The sequence below is a fragment of the Squalius cephalus genome, assembly GCF_949319135.1.
Source record: "Squalius cephalus genome assembly, chromosome: 13".
In the NCBI taxonomy this organism is placed as follows: domain Eukaryota; kingdom Metazoa; phylum Chordata; class Actinopteri; order Cypriniformes; family Leuciscidae; genus Squalius; species Squalius cephalus.
In genome coordinates this window covers 33,243,750-33,259,777 of record NC_137134.1, presented here as the reverse complement: position 1 = coordinate 33,259,777, position 16,028 = coordinate 33,243,750, and the positions used below count along the sequence as shown (strand labels likewise).

Sequence of the window (16,028 nt, the reverse complement as noted above, 5' to 3'; positions counted from 1 at the left end):
ATCTGGAGCTGTCGGCCGACTCGATAGCGTGTGGTGTCACGTGTCGTGGCGAGCTACAGCCAATGAGAGAGCAAGGCATAGGTTGAGGTCACCGAAAGAAAAATAGCAGCAGCACCAGCAATGGCTTCAAGGAAATTATGGAACCAAGAAATGGAGCAAAATTTAATAGAACTGTGGCAGTAGCATAACTGCCTCTACGATATTTCAAACGAGATGTAGGGGAGCGCGGGGCACAACCTAACGCGGGGTTAGTTGTAACACGCTTGTTTTAAATACTTTCGCACATGCTTGGATGACGAAACTTTGTTTATTTACTAGTTTCCATATCAACACTATATTTAAAAAAAAAAATCCGCCAAAAATTTTTTTTTTGGAAGATATCCATAGACATTTATTAAACCATAGCAAAAGTAAATTTCTTACTTAAGTTCATTTTTCATCTCTATTTTTTGTATTTATTTAAAATAGGACAAATCTGATATTATTTTAATCTCCAAGATGTTATTTAACAGTTGAGATAGTTAATAAATGCTTCGCTAACTAGCAGAAGACACTAGCAGGGTTTAAATCCCAGTTGTGCAGGTGGGGGCATGTTGTCACACTGCGTTACAATGTGCCCCTATTAGAAATGTGCTATTATATTCTATACTTTTATTAATTTTATTGAGAAAACGTGAGAAAAAGGTGAATAAAGACTGAGAGTCAATGTTCAGAAATAACTAATTATTTATTTGTTTTGAACTATGTTGTATAGCTGTGTTTTCATGTGTTCGTATAGTCAAAACTCAAAAATGAGTTTATATTTAATTATTAAAAATTGCCATTATATTATATGAAAAAGTTTTTTAATTGTATTTTATTTAGAAAATATTTTAGTTTTTGTTTTGTATATATATATTTTTTTTTTACATTTTAAGCTGTCATATGTTATGTTACAATGTGCCCCTCACATGTTACAATGTACCCCACCTATGGGGCATGTTGTCACATTTCACTTCCATTCTTTCGGGGTATATCAAGAAAAAAGTACTGTATTAATAAAACAAAAACACATAATTGTACTAGACATGTGGGAAATTAATGTGGGAAAAAATAAATACTCTGAACCATAAGTAGATTTACACAAACTGAGAAAGTCAAAAAGCGTTAGGTTGTGCCCCGCTCTCCCCTACCACAACCGAGCTGAGAAAGAGAAGAGGTGGACAGAAGTCGCTAATGCTCTTCAACAGCCAGGTGAGCTAACGTCAAATATGTTAATTCATTAGCACGATGAGAGATAGATGGAAGTTGTGTTGTAATAACACAATATTGTATGTATTAATATTTCAATGGACATGACTATTACTTTATAAATTGTAGCATAATTGTTGTACTTACGTTTATTTTCATCAAATGTACAGTTACAGTTGTAGTCAAGGTTTAGCTGTGATATTCATTTGCATTAGGCTATAATTTGCAGGATTGTGGTTGTAATGGTGATGGTCTTTGAAATTGAGATTTTATATTAGGTGAGGATGAAAATATCATATATTCTTTTACTGCATCTCCATTGTACTCTGTAATGGTAACATAAATATAGGTTCAATAAAATTAAAATGTTAAAATAAAACAAATGTGCATCTAGGCCTAATGGTACCTGATTCATATTGCTGGATTTTTATGGTCACATTGTTCAAGGCAATTTGAAACAGGCAAATAATTTCTGGACTGCATTAACAACTGACAACTCTAAAATGTATAAATTTTTTTCATTCTTCAGTTGAGGACGTTAAGACCAGGGCAATATCCCTGCGAACGCAGTACTGTAGGTTGCTAAAACCAAAACCGAGTGGGAGTGGCAGCAAACCCATGACACCAAGACAAAGGTGGCTCCTCAGAGTCATGGATTTTATTAAAAGCTACACTGTTCACCGTCCATGTGAAACCACTGTAAGTTATACAGTCTACACAACAGATTAAATATGTCGTGATAACGTGCACTGAATATTACACAGTGCTGAAAAAAGTTCCACAAACTGTAAGTGCAGATTAAAGTAACTCTGTTACACTTTATTTTAACGTGTCCTTGTTATTGTATAATTATATATTTAAGTAATATTAATAAACTATTATTAAATATTACATAATTATTTACTTAGGGTTAGGGTAGGATTAGGTTTTGGTGAAGGTTTATGTAATTGGACATAATTTAATTACTATGGTAAGTACATGTAATGTACAGGTGCTTCCCAATAAATTAGAATATCGTGAAAAAGTTCATTTATTTCAGAAATTCAACTTAAAGTGTGCAACTAATATATTATCTAGACTCGTTGCATGCAAAGTGATATATTTCAAGCCTTTATTTGTTATAATTTTGCTGATTATGGCTTACAGCTTATGAAAAACACAAAATCAAAATCATTGGTCATTGAAGCAGGTTTTGGTTCTTTTGGCAGTGTGGGCAGGTGCAAATCCTGCTGGAAAATGAACTCAGCATCACCAATAAAGCTTGTCTGCTGAAAGAAGCATAAAGTGCTCTAAATGTCCTGGTAGACGGCTGCGTAGAGTCAACGCAGCCGTCTTCCTGGTTTATGGTGATGCTGAGTTCATTTTCCAGCAGGATTTGCACCTGTCCACACTGCCAAAATAACAAAAACCTGGTTCAATCATAGGGTTCAATGACCATGGGATTACTGTGTAACTACTGTGTGTTTTCATGTAATGTTCTAATTTTCTGAGATTTTGATTTTGTGGTTTTCACAAGCTGTAAGCCATAATCAAAATTATAACAAATAAAGGTTTTAAAAAATATCTCACTTTGCATGCAATGAGTCTATATATTAGTTTCACATTTTAAGTTGAATTCCTGAAATAAATGACCTTTTTCAAGTTATTCTAATTTATTGGGAAGCACCTGTATTTAACAAGGACAATGTAAAATAAAGTGTTACCAGTAGCTTTCATAATCATCTCTCTTCCAGCTTGGTGCTTCATTCAGAGAGCTGGGTGACGCAGAGGAGCAGGATCTTTCGGAATCAATACCGGACTCACCTTTAGCACCAAGCCCATCATGTACAGCTTCAGTTGAATCATCACATGAAGGAGATTCACCCACAGCTGTTGAGGAAACTCCTTCGACTGCCTCAACTGACCGGATGGCTGCGCAAAATGTTTTTAGCACCAGGGGAGGGAAACGCAAGAGGATGCCAGAAACGGATGTAGAGCTGCAGAAGCTTGAAGTCCTAAAGAGGATGGCTGCTAAAGTAGATGTTCAACCAACTCCAGATGCATTAACAGCATTTGGGAACCAGGTTGTACTGGAATTGAGGCAAATTCAAGACCCTGGATATTTAGCAAGACTGAAAAAGAACATAATGGTAATGATCTATGTGTGTTATATGCATTAATCAGTTTGCAGTTCCCTCCCTGCCTCCCTCTGGAAGTGATACAAATATATTTTCTATTAATGATGTAGCCCACAGGTGTCAAACTCAGTTCCTGGAGGGCCACAGCCCTACAGAATTTTGTTCCAACCCTGCTTCAACACACACACACCTGCAGTTTTCAAATAAGCCTGAAGGACTTGATTAGCTGATCAGGTGTGTTTAATTAGGGTTGAAGCTAAACTCTGCAGGGCTGTGGCCCTCCAGGAACTGAGTTTGACACCCCTGATGTAGCCTATATTTCACACTAATAATTTTTATAAAATAAATATATAAAACATAATATAAAATAAATATATTGCTAATTTAACTAAAGTTGAAAAACATTCTGTTCTTTCTGACATCAGGATGTGTGTACTCAGCTCCCTCCCTTCCTCCCACCCTCCGCATTCCAGAGCACAGTGGAAGTGAGAAAAAGAGGTTTTCTTTTATCTTGCTAATTTAAAGTAACCGTATGTAAGAAATGTATTTCAATTAATCATAAAATGGCCCTGATATGTCACTAGACATTAAGAAATCATGTTAATTTCAAATACTTATACCACTGACAACAGTAGTCCGGCCAGGATACTGTCATTTAAAAAGTGATGTTGCAGCCCTCAACTGATGTTGATGTTGTCATGTTTTGTTTTGGCCTGATGCGCCACCCTCCACCTATCTACCAATCACGAAGTCAGTAGTGTTTCGGCATCCGGGTTGCCAGCTCGGCTCTAGTTACGACAGCTGCAGCTACAAACACGCCGGATAAAAAATGTCTAATGTTACGAAACCTAAAAGACCTCAGGGAAGATAAAGAAAGATTCAATCGTAATAACAAAGAAACTTTTCCAAAGACTGTCAGATCACTTCAGATACATTCATATAAAAACACCCGCGCCGCGTTTTGATTTTGAAACGATTTGATTTTCTTTGTTATTACGATTTAATCTTTCTTTATCATTTTGACAGCTGTTAATTATAATGGCCGCAGTTTTGAACTCGTATTAGCGCCATTTTTAGCTGCTTGGACCACAGCATCTTCGGAATTTGTAGACATCCTGGCAGCTTACAATTAATTCGAGGTGAGGTGAGTACATGCAACTTTAAGTTATCTCTGTTATAAAAACCCACCAGCCCAGCTTTTATAGATAATTTTAGGAGTTCGTTTTTTATGAGTGAGGTTGTGAATTTAGTTTGCATTACTGTGGCGATGGAAGCATTGCTCTTGATTAGCTTCTGTGTTTGGCGTGCTTAATTTGCTAGGGAGGAATTACCCAAGTACATGGAGATATGTTAACCTGTAATTTCTGTGGTAAGGTAGTTCAGTCATCAAGGGGCTACGTGCTTTATTGTAAACTGCATCGGAATGAGCCACGTTGTTTCTTTCGGTGTATTGAAGCAGACTGCAAGCAGACATACACCAGGTATGGCGCGTTTAAGGCTCATTTTTACCGAAGACACTCTGCCCCTAAAGTTACCCATGTCACTGGTGTGGCGGTGGTTTCTGCGTTTACATGTGCAATGGCGATGTGTGAACGTCAGTGTCAAAACTCTAAAGAGTTAATAGCTCATCTGAAGAGCCATATTGTGGAAGGACACGTGGTCACTTGTCCAGTAAGAGGATGCACAAATACCTTTAGAGTTAAATCATCTTTTACTGCCCACATGTCACGTAAACACAGAGAGTTTTCAGACAGCAGCATTGGTGATTTATATAGAGAGTCTGCATGCCAATCATCATCTGTTCCAACCACATCAGATGACTTTGTACCCTTGATTTCTGAGCCTGCTGCAGTCTATTACAGATGAAGATAACATGGAAATGTCCCCTGAATTCTGTGATCTTTTTCGGAGAAACGTTTCACAATTCTACTTAAAATTGCAGGGTCAGTTTCTACTGCCTGCTTCAACCATACAGAACATTGTGGAGGAAATGCAGAACTTACATGAGTTGGGACAGACATACATTTTGGGTAAACTTGCATCACTATTAAAAGATGACACATCATTATCAGAGGAGGACATCAACAAAGTCTGCGAGTCTGTCAAAAGCTATGATCTGTTTTCTGCATGTCATACCGGGCCATTGAGGACAGTGTACTCCAGAGCTCAGACCTTTAAAAAAGCCTTCAACTATGTGGAACCAAAGAAAATATTTTTAGGGAGAGATGAAAACAGAAAAGATAGGTTTGCCAATAATGTGCCTTTAAGAGAGACTTTGAGATGTCTGCTAGAGTCTGATCTGTGGCAGAAATCAGAAGAGCCCTCTACTGAGCCTCCTGCTGATGTTCTGTGTGACATAAGTGATAGTAAGCTGTTTAAATCAAATGATTTTTTTGGTCAAAACCCATCATGCCTCAAGCTAGTACTCTACCAGGATGCCTTTGAAGTCGTTAGGCTCTGCAAGGACAAAACACAAGGTATTAGCTGTATATGCATCAGTGGCAAACTTGCCACTTCATGTACGCTCAGACACAGACCACATGTCTCTTGTCTTACTGTGCAGGGAGAAAGATTTTAAAGAGTTTGGTTATGCTAATGTGTTCTCTGAATTACTAGCAGACTTGAAAGAATTGGAGGACAGTGGGATTGTTGCATCAGATGAAACTAGAGTCAAAGGAACTTTGTTTTGCATTGCTGGTGATAATCTGGGTTCTCACTGTATTGGTGGCTTCACTGAAAATTTTAGTTCTTCAAAGTACTTCTGCAGGTACTGCCTGATAACGAAATCTGAATTTCAGGGTGCTGACCCAAATCTGTGTGGACCAGAACGTACCAAAGAGAACTACAACTCTGCTGTTGATCGCCTCCAGATTGATAATACACCAGACGTCGAAGGAGTAAAGTTCAGGTCAGTGTTCAATTCACTCAAATACTTCAACGTTTGTATGCCAGGCTTGCCACCATGTCTAGGTCACGATATCTTTGAGTGAGTTTTGGCTTATGATGTGGCACTGTATCTGAAGTACTTCATAAAGAAAAAAGCATGGTTCACTTACTCCACTCTGAACCGACGCATCAAACAGTTTAGTTACCATGCCTCTGATGCTTCTACAAAGCCATCTGAGGTCAGCCCTCAAGCAGCTAAACTCTCAGGACAGGCTGTACAGAACTGGAACTTCCTCCGATTGCTTCCTCTCATAGTTGGAGACATAGTGATAGACCCCACAGATGATGTGTGGAACTTAACTCTGCAGCTGAAAGATATTGTAGACATGGTGTGTGTTCAGAAAATTTCAGTGGCTCAGGTAGCATATCTTGATATTCTTATTCAAGAATATTTAGAGTCAAGAAAAGCTCTGTTCCCAGAATGCAACCTGAGACCAAAACACCATTTTCTACGCCATTACCCAGCACTGATTCTGAAATTTGGCCCACTGATAAGATTATGGACAATGCGCTTTGAAAGTAAGCACAGTTATTTCAAGAGATGTGCCAGAAATTTGAAAAATTTCAAAAACCTCTGCCATACACTCTCTGAAAGACATCAGATGTTTCAGGCCTATCTAGCAGCAGGTTCATTGTGTCAATCTGTCTTGAAAGTCAAAGATGGTTCTCCATTTCACTCAGTGCTGTACAGTAAAGCCATTCAAGATGCAGTCCAAATGTTTGACTTTACTGAAACCAATACAAAGGTCACAGTAGAAATGATGTACAAGGGAACACAGTACAAGAAAGGACACTTCCTTGTCACAGGGGGCTCTGACTCTGTTGAGTTTGGTGAAGTAGTTCTCATTTTGATTAAAGGGGGGGTGAAATGCTATTTCATGCATACTGAGTTTTTTACACTGTTAAAGAGTTGGATTCCCATGCTAAACATGGACAAAGTTTCAAAAATTAAATTGTACGTTTGAAGGAGTATTTCTGTGCCAAAAATTGTCCTTCCGGTTTGTCACAAGTTTCGGAAAGTTTTTTTCGAGTATGGGCATGTGTGACGTCAGATGTAGCGGAATTTCCTTATATGGGTCCTAAGGGCACTTCTCCGGTAAGATCGCGGCCGCGCGCGCACTCATACACCAGAGCAAGAGAGCGAAAGCAGTTCGCCATCAAAGCGCCCTGCCCGGCTTTTGGGAAGTCAATGTCACCAAAGAAGTGTGTTTTTGGTTGCCAGGGCAAGACAACCCTGCACAGATTCCCAAAGAACCCAGCGTTAAGGAACCCGTGGATGGAGTTTGTTTTTCCTGAGCATAAACGGAGTTGTGTAGACTGTTTGTTCCCTGCATTTCGACGATGATTGTTTTATAAACAAAGCCCAGATCGACGGATTTGCAGATCGCCTAATGCTTAAGGATCGAGCAGTCACAATCAGGGGCGGACTGGGACCAAAAAGTGGCCCTGGACTTTCTGGCCCACAGCAGCCCACCATATCCCACATCATAACACATTGGCACAATGATGTGCAGAATATTTTTTAACACCACTTATAGCATAAAAATTAGGGCTGGGAAAAGATTAATCGCATCCAAAATAAAAGTTTGTGTCTACGTGATATATGCGTGTGTACTGTGTATAATTATTTTGTATATATAAATACACACAAATATGCATGTATATATTTAAGAAATATTTGCATGTATATACTGTATATATTTATATATAATTTATATTATAATTTAAAATATTTTATATATAAATAAATATTTCTTAAATATATACATGCAAGTGTGTATTTATATAGCCAATACAAAATAATTATACACAGTACACACACATATATCACGTAGACACAAACTTTTATTTTGGATGCGATTAATCGCGATTCATCTTTCCCCAGCCCTAATAAAAATATAACACAATACAACAATAAATGCTATTTAAACATTAATTTTAAGTAACAACATATATTAGGTCATATTTGTAAAACAAAGGGAAACAAACAGAAGAACATTAAGAAACGCAACATTATTAAGCCTATAATATGTTAATTTGAAGCATTTCACAGCATCTACCTCTAATTCTTTTTTTAACACGTAACGTAACCTTTCAGCTCCACCTTTTCTTTACTTCCTCTTGTCATACATGGACAATTATAATAATTATATAAATTATTATAAAATAATTATCTGGTTAGTGAACAAGTCAGTGCACGATAATAATAGCAAAACAGCGAGCAAAGAAGTCAAAACGCTACAGAAGGCTGTTCTAATGTCACGTCATGTTACCTGAGTGTTCCTTGGCGAATATTTCAATATTAACATGAGCGGAGTGGAATAAAGAAAGTGTTTTGCAGGATTGATATTCAAAACGGTAAGCACGCACTGCTTGTTTACAGTTTGTGTAACTTATCTGCAGCCGGCAGCGTCCGTTTCTCTTTTTGAATGATGAATATGAATATATCTGTAGAAATAGACCGTTGTCTCATTTACACGCAGACGCAGAACGCGCATTCTAGCTGACAGCCGGCTGTAGTTTTCTCGGTGTGTTCAAGTGCAGCTTTTTTTCCCGCGACGCGACAACACAGTCGGCTTTCATCAGCGCTAGTTCATCGGCGTCGGCTTGGTGTGTTCCAGGACGTGAAAGGGGGCGTGTTTCAAGATACGCAATGGAGTAGACCAAACTAATTAACAGGGAGGGAGTGCAATCCACTCACAAAACACTTGTCGGCCGCGGCCGCGCGATCGTCTCTCACTCATCCATTTGCTAGAAAATAAATGTAATGATTTCCGTCATTTAAAAAAAAAAAATATATATATATATATATATATATATATATATATAGGCTAGTATATGTGTACCGGGTGGGCCGGCCCACTTTGGCCAGCGGCCCACCGGGAAAAGTCCCGGTGCTCCAGATGGCCAGTCCGCCCCTGGTCACAATGATAAAGGTTCGGTGAGTAAAACTGCTTCAAATGTCTCTGTGTGTTGTTACTAGCTCGGTGCGTTAGCACAGCTTTAGCTTCGCCCACACGGCCCGCCTCCAGCCGCTCGTTTTTTTCCGGAAAGACTCGGTACAGCCTATCTTTCTTTTATAAATATAATAAAACTAAAGACTTTTTGGAGATATGAAGGATGCAATACTACTCTATAGGTACTCAAGATTAACAGGAGATTGAGTGAAAATGAGCATTTCACCCCCCCTTTAAGAATGACAGTGTTTATTTTCTGGTGTCGGTGCACGTGACAGAATACCATTCTCAGTATCATCTGCACTCAGTGAGAAAGGAAAAAGAAAAGATGCAGTGTGTGAGCATCATTGACTTAATTGATTTCTATCCATTAACATCTTACATGAAGTATGGGTACCAGATGGTTCCATTGAAACATTGTGTGCTGTCACAATAATGGGGCTGTTAGTTTGGTACTTAAGAAACACTGTATAAAAGTGTAGTATTAAGCAAGATCAGCTTCATATTTTAACACCAAAGGTACCATTTGGTGTAAATTGACCTTTATTCACATTCTTTTATCAGACATCTCGGAAATGGGGGACAGCATAAGGAGTTCCATTACTAAGGTGCTGCCGGACCTGTCTGCCTCAATCCTTGAAATTGTACTGGAGGCACTACAATCATTAGGAGTGGAGACATCTGAGGACTTGCAGTTCATCAGTGAGACTGATCTGAACTCTGTCCTGAGACCAATTCAGGCAAGAAAACTGCTGGCTGCCTGGAAACAAACCAGTAAGTATTATGATTTCATTGCACAATAGCCATGAAGGGCTTTCTGTTTTTTCTATTATACTTTGGCCAAGGTCCAAAAAGTACAATTAATCGAATCGTTTGTGATTTTGTTTTACAGCACCAAATACGGACATTTCAAGCCAGGCCAGCCTATCGTCTCCATCTTCTTGCTCCTCATTTTCTGCGTCCCCCTCACCCAGTCCAATATATTCTCTAGACTGGGCAGATAAATTTAGAATTCCATGTGAAGACTTTCCAGAAGACTTGATCCAGTGTCTTCAGAGAGAGAAAAGACCAAAGCCTCGATTGCGGAGGGAGATGATCCGCATCATTGTGAAGGAGATGATGAAAGCCTGTGCCTCTCCAACTAGAAGAGCCTCGACTGAAATTGCAAAAAAACTGGTTGCGATGTATCCCAAGTAACTGCAGGATGTCATTGCGGGGGATGTGGTAGTACAGGGGTACCACTCTTTGGTAAAACAGATTCAGGCACGAATTGAAAATGTGAAGAGGTCTACTTCACCAGTGTTACAGAAGCGCAAACTGGGAGGATCAGATGACACCGATGAAGTCACACCTGAAAAGCGAGCATCTGTTCAAGACACATATGGCTGCATAAAGTGGGACATGAAGTTTTTGCCAGTCACTGAGACACTGGAAACCCAGAAGGAGAAGATAGAACGTATGAAGATTCTCAGTGAACAGACAAGCTTCAGTCATGAAGAAGTAAAAACTCTAATGAAATGCACCTACTACTCTCAGCGCAAAACAATAAATAGCGGAGCAGACATGCAAACCATCATAGAAGAGTGGCCTTTTTTGTTTCAGGCGATTGGAATGACAGTCCACTTTGAAGAACTTACTGGGGTACTGCTGAAAGAGACTTTCCTCACCAGTCTGGAAAAGAAGGGAAAACGGCTTCTGGACTTTCTGAAAAACACTTGTGCATACAAGAGCAAGCGTGTCTTGGAGGCTGTCATAAAGCTTCAAATGCAGAGGGGACAGCTGAAGGGCTGCTCAGAAGACGTGAAAGATATGATGCTCCTCCTTCTCTCCTATTTCGATGAAAAAGAGGAGACCCTCTTCCACTATGTTGATGAAACATGTCTGGCAAAAGAAGTCCATGTGGAAAGCCTGCCTGTGACACCATGTATCATTGTTTGTGGTGAGTTGGAAATCAGTACAACTGCACAGAACCTAAGCTAATGCAAGGATACGCTATATTAAATGTCTGCACTTTCACTATTTTAAGACACATTTGATTGGTAAAGGGGGTTTTACAGTTAATTCTTTTACACTTGTATTTCATTCCAAGGATCCTCCTGCTTTGCATCGAGACTGTTCATGCTCAGCATTGACCACAAAGTCGTGAATGACCAAATAACTGACTTCATCTCTGCAATCTGTCTGATGCTTGGTAGCTACTACTGCCTGAACATCCACTATCCACTGGAACTTGGCTCCACACTTGAATTCCTTCAGAGGTAATTTTTTTACTTTTCCCTCGCCTTTCCCTTTTTTTTCCTTTGTATAGTGTTTTATTATGGATTATTGTGTTTATCAAGGTGTTTCTTCAACATTAACCCAGAGAAGGGAACAAAAGTTGAAAAATTTAAGAAGAAGAAGACACTGCATGTGAACCCAATAGTACTCACCCTCATCGCCGATCTCTCTGATCACGAGTGGCGAGAGACCGTTTAAAGACATTTTGAACAGATTGTTACAGTCAGCTTAACTGTACCTTGACTGGGAACTAATGTGTTGTTTATGTTTTCAGTTATCCCAGCTGATATTGAGTACTCTTACCTGATTTCTGTTATCACAGGCATGCTTTTCAGAGGTTTTGATCTTAGATCTTTAAACAATCCCTCTAACTAGGGATTGTTATTGAGAACTGTACTCTTGATGTTTCTGAGATGTTCTATATTCTATACAACAGAGTTTAAACTATTTGAATTTTGTATTGCCCTAATTAGCAAACAAGTTAAGTGTTGCACTGAACTGTTAACATTGAAATTTAAACAGCACTGTCTGTTACAAACATTACTTGACTTTAACTGTTATTATAGCATTTTGTAGCTGTAAGGTTCTGCAAAATTGATGTCACAAGCTTATGTGCACGTGTGCTTGATTACTTATGTAAAGTCATACTTTAAAAATGATGCTATTGCATTTCTTGTAATTTATTCATTGAGGCAGTCATTTTTCTGTTTTTGCTAAAAGAATTCAGGAAATTGATGTAATTCATGTTTTCCTGAAAATGGTTCATATACAATTGTTGACTTTAGTGCTTAAGCAGTTTTAAGCAGTTTTTAGAGCTTAAGCAGTTTTGGCTTTCTTTTTTCATAATGCCAGGAGAAGCTTTAGATGCTTGTTTTGCCTTTATTTGTTTAAAGCAATATGTTTGACTAGCAGCAAGTGTGTGGAGGTCAAAATATGTTCAAGACAATAAAAATGTCAGTGAAGGACATCTGAGATTTTGTTGCAGTGGTTTTCTGATGCATGTGTTTAAGGTTTAAGGGTGGTGACACAGCTAAGACCCGAGAGTCTCTTTCAAGGTTAGTAAAGTAAACAGATTCTAGAAGATATTTTACACATTTCTCTGTTGTCTCTAAATCTTATTTTGTCTTTATTATGATTAAAAAGGTTTGTTTTGTTCCTGCCCTTTTCAGACACTGAATTTGAGCAGAAACCATAAGGATACTCAAAGGACCTGTGACTCTCAGGAAATGGTGAGATTTCAGGTCATAAGTCTTTTTTTTTTTTAATTCATTTTCCTTTGTCCCTTTACAATATTGCTGTTTTGTTTTTGTAAACAGCATCAAATGAGAGTGACAGGTGAAACAGTTTCAAGACAATGGCAGGAAAAGCATGCTGAAGATTCAGCTATACACTGCAACACAGGGAAACTTGTTTTGCACTTATTTTCTTGTTACTTTAATTTCTTGTCTCATTATTTTTGTCAGTTATTATTAATTATGGTGTGTAAGGACCACCCATTGGCCCAACGACGGAATCCAACGGTCTGGCGAAGGTTTAAAGCGTGTATGTCTTTTCAGCGCTCCAGTGAAGTTCACTTAATTTATTGGAACTTAGTTTTAGTATTATTACTTTAGCTCTATGCGTAATCTGACTCCAATTTCAAATGATAATCAAATTTAGATCGTATTTCTGATTAGAAAATAATCATAAACATTGATTATGAATTAATTTAGATCTTTGATTATTCTGAGTATCCCATACTTTCAGTTATTAATTCATTATGGACCCAATGCCGCACAGAGATCACGTCGACCAAATCGTGTTTCTCACGGACACAAACTTCTGATTTTAGTCAGAGGATGTAGGGTTTGCTAATACCCCTAAAGTCGGTCGCCTACTGCTTACTCGGACTAGAGAGTGTAGTTTAATTTAGCCACTTCCATACAACTTGCTAAACCAGTGATAGACAGAAATCAAAAGATCTCCAGATGACGTGCCTACTGCTCCATTCATACATGTGCCTTTAGTTTGACCTACCTTAACTAAGATTGCGGTAGCACCAGCCTCCTTAAATATATTAAAATAATGATTTCAGAATACTTCAGAATAAATCAAGATGTAACATTTATTTGTCAGGTAAAATATATATCATGCCAATTACAGAAGTAAATTATTAAAGCCAATTCAGAAAATACATGACATAATTTGCTCAAAGATGACTCCAAAAGTAAGTAATGTTTTCCTGACAAAGACACAGTAATGCGTCAGGGCTTCCCAACCAGAAAGCACTGAAACATTACTATGGGGGCTGGTTAAAAGTCCCAAAGGTTGCTCTGTTCCCTCACCTTAAATACCAGATCAGAACAAAAGGGGGTTATACAAATGTTGTTTAGAGTTGGTTGGGCCAATCCATGTACCCCAGGGGGGTAGCACCTGGTTTCTTGAGATACTGTAAAGAGATATCAACCAGAGAGATACAGGATTCTCCTGAGTTCTCAATCTTTCTCATTAAACCAATGACTGCAATGAAATTAAGACCATTTTACCAATCGCACTGTGACCCTTAAAATGACACCAAACATGAAAAGGAAAAACAACATATTCATAAGATACACCATATGTGTTAAATAGACGTTCTTAATGAACTTTCAGTGCCTTGAGGACGGAGAGGGGGGATGAGTTGAAGTCAAACAAGGGGACAATGAGATAAGTTTGGGCAGGACAAGGTTCTGTGCTCTGCCTTTGTTATCTGCTGTCCAGGATGCATTTTATGGCGTTATTGCAGGGTGAGTTTTGTTTTAACAGGAAAATCAGTTCTTACTGGTGTATGCCCTTTTTGTTTTCTTTTTGAATGCAGAAGGGATCTATCCAGTCCACAATGAAAGCTTTGTTGCCCTGTGAGTCTTCTGGCAGAAATGATGGCGCCTGTATTCTTTGGTTTCCCTAAATATCACATCCTGTTTATACGAGGCTCTTCAATTAGGTCTGCACCCAAAGATTCAATAAGAGGTAAGCAGTGGTATTATTCAAGTTTTGCAAAAGAAAGATGGACAGGAGACACTAATCTTAATCAGCCGAGCTCAGGTTCATGTCCAGGTGAGCAGTTTCATACGATGAAGGAAACTGACGCTATAAAATGTAGATTGAATGATAGGTCTCATCACCATGCATTCAGTCATTAACTTCAAGTTCTATGATAAATCAATAGGAAATTTAAATACAATGTTTTCCAACAAATTATGATTGTGATTAGGGCTGCGTTGTCAATGTACATAAGTAGATTTAAAGGATTAGTTCACTTTAAAAAAAAACCTTTGCTGATAATTTACTCACCCCCATGTCATCCAAGATGTCCATGTCTTTCTTTCTTCAGTCGAAAAGAAATTAAGGTTTTTGATAAAAACATTCCAGGATTTCTTTCCATATAATGGACTTCAATGGGCCCCAAACGGTTCAAGGTCCAAATGACAGTTTCAGTGCAGCTTCAAAGGGCTTTAAACGATACCAGACGATGAATAAGGGTCTTATCTAGCGAAACGATCGCTCATTTCAAAAATAAATAAACAAGTTTATTTTATAAGCACAAATGCTCGCCTTGCTCTGTTCTGTGATGCGCGTTCGTGACGTCACGTAATACGCAATTACGTTTAAAAGGTCACGCTTGAAAAATTTCTGTCCTGAAGAAAATTTTCTTTTAGGCTTTTTTATATTAAAGCACCCAGGATATGCACACGAAATGGGCATTTTAAACGATAAACTGACACAAATACATTTGAAAATGTGTATATGGTCCTCCTTCCGCACATTTGTAAACACGTCAACTTGACCTTTTCAACGTAATTGCGTATTACGTGACGTCACTAACGCGCATCACAGAACAGAGCAAGGCGAGCATTTGTGCTTATAAAACTTAAACTTTTTTATTTATTTTTGAAATGGTCGATCATTTCGCTAGATAAGACCCTTATTCATCGTCTGGTATCGTTTAAAGCCCTTTGAAGCTGCACTGAAACTGTCATTTGGACCTTGAACCGTTTGGGTCCCATTGGAGACCATAATATAGGGAAAAATCCTGAAATGTTTTCATCAAAAACCTTAATTTCTATTCGACTGAAGAAAGAAAGACATGGACATCTTGGATGACATGGGGGTGAGTAAATTATCAGCAAAAGTTTTTTTAAAAGTGAACTAATCCTTTAAGAACTGCATACTTTACACCTAAGAAATCATTTATCATTAGATCTGTTTTTGACAGCACGTTTTGTTCATTTCTGTGCATTTTGCTCAAGCACTGATCAAACTTTTGAAACTTTGTCCATTTTTTGCTGCAGAGGGGATCCTGCCAGTTCAAAGTGAACTCCTGATGGACATTGAAGTACTCCTGCAGAGCTTGTATCTTCGACACCATGCGCATTAGAAACTCCACTGAGTGCTTTCCTTCACCAAGGCAGGACCCAGTGACTCATTACTGTTGATCGGTCAGGGGCAGGTCATTTTTTGTTTCATGTTTATTCATTCCTCC

At 38.4% G+C, this 16,028-nt stretch overlaps 1 protein-coding gene across 1 annotated transcript; it reads left to right on the top strand.

Annotated features, from left to right (window-relative positions):
- Positions 1–4,396: 4,396 nt before the first annotated feature.
- Positions 4,397–12,898, top strand: LOC307170372 (uncharacterized protein). Its single transcript, XM_079891461.1, has 9 exons — positions 4,397–4,486; positions 4,722–4,828; positions 6,146–6,255; positions 9,815–10,024; positions 10,143–11,189; positions 11,340–11,508; positions 11,590–12,582; positions 12,697–12,756; positions 12,844–12,898. Exons 5-7 carry the CDS (start codon positions 10,652–10,654, stop codon positions 11,723–11,725), a joined length of 843 nt encoding a protein of 280 aa, XP_079747587.1. The 5' UTR covers positions 4,397–4,486; positions 4,722–4,828; positions 6,146–6,255; positions 9,815–10,024; positions 10,143–10,651; the 3' UTR covers positions 11,726–12,582; positions 12,697–12,756; positions 12,844–12,898.
- The last annotated feature ends 3,130 nt before the right edge of the window (positions 12,899–16,028 follow it).

Excerpts from the sequence above, each read along its gene's own strand:
- LOC307170372 (XM_079891461.1), top strand. The coding sequence starts at position 10,652 with ATGAAGTTTTTGCCAGTCACTGAGACACTGGAAACCCAGAAGGAGAAG. Across the intron at positions 11,190-11,339 it reads ACCATGTATCATTGTTTGTG|GATCCTCCTGCTTTGCATCG; the intron begins GTGAGTTGGAAA and ends TTTCATTCCAAG. Across the intron at positions 11,509-11,589 it reads ACACTTGAATTCCTTCAGAG|GTGTTTCTTCAACATTAACC; the intron begins GTAATTTTTTTA and ends GTGTTTATCAAG.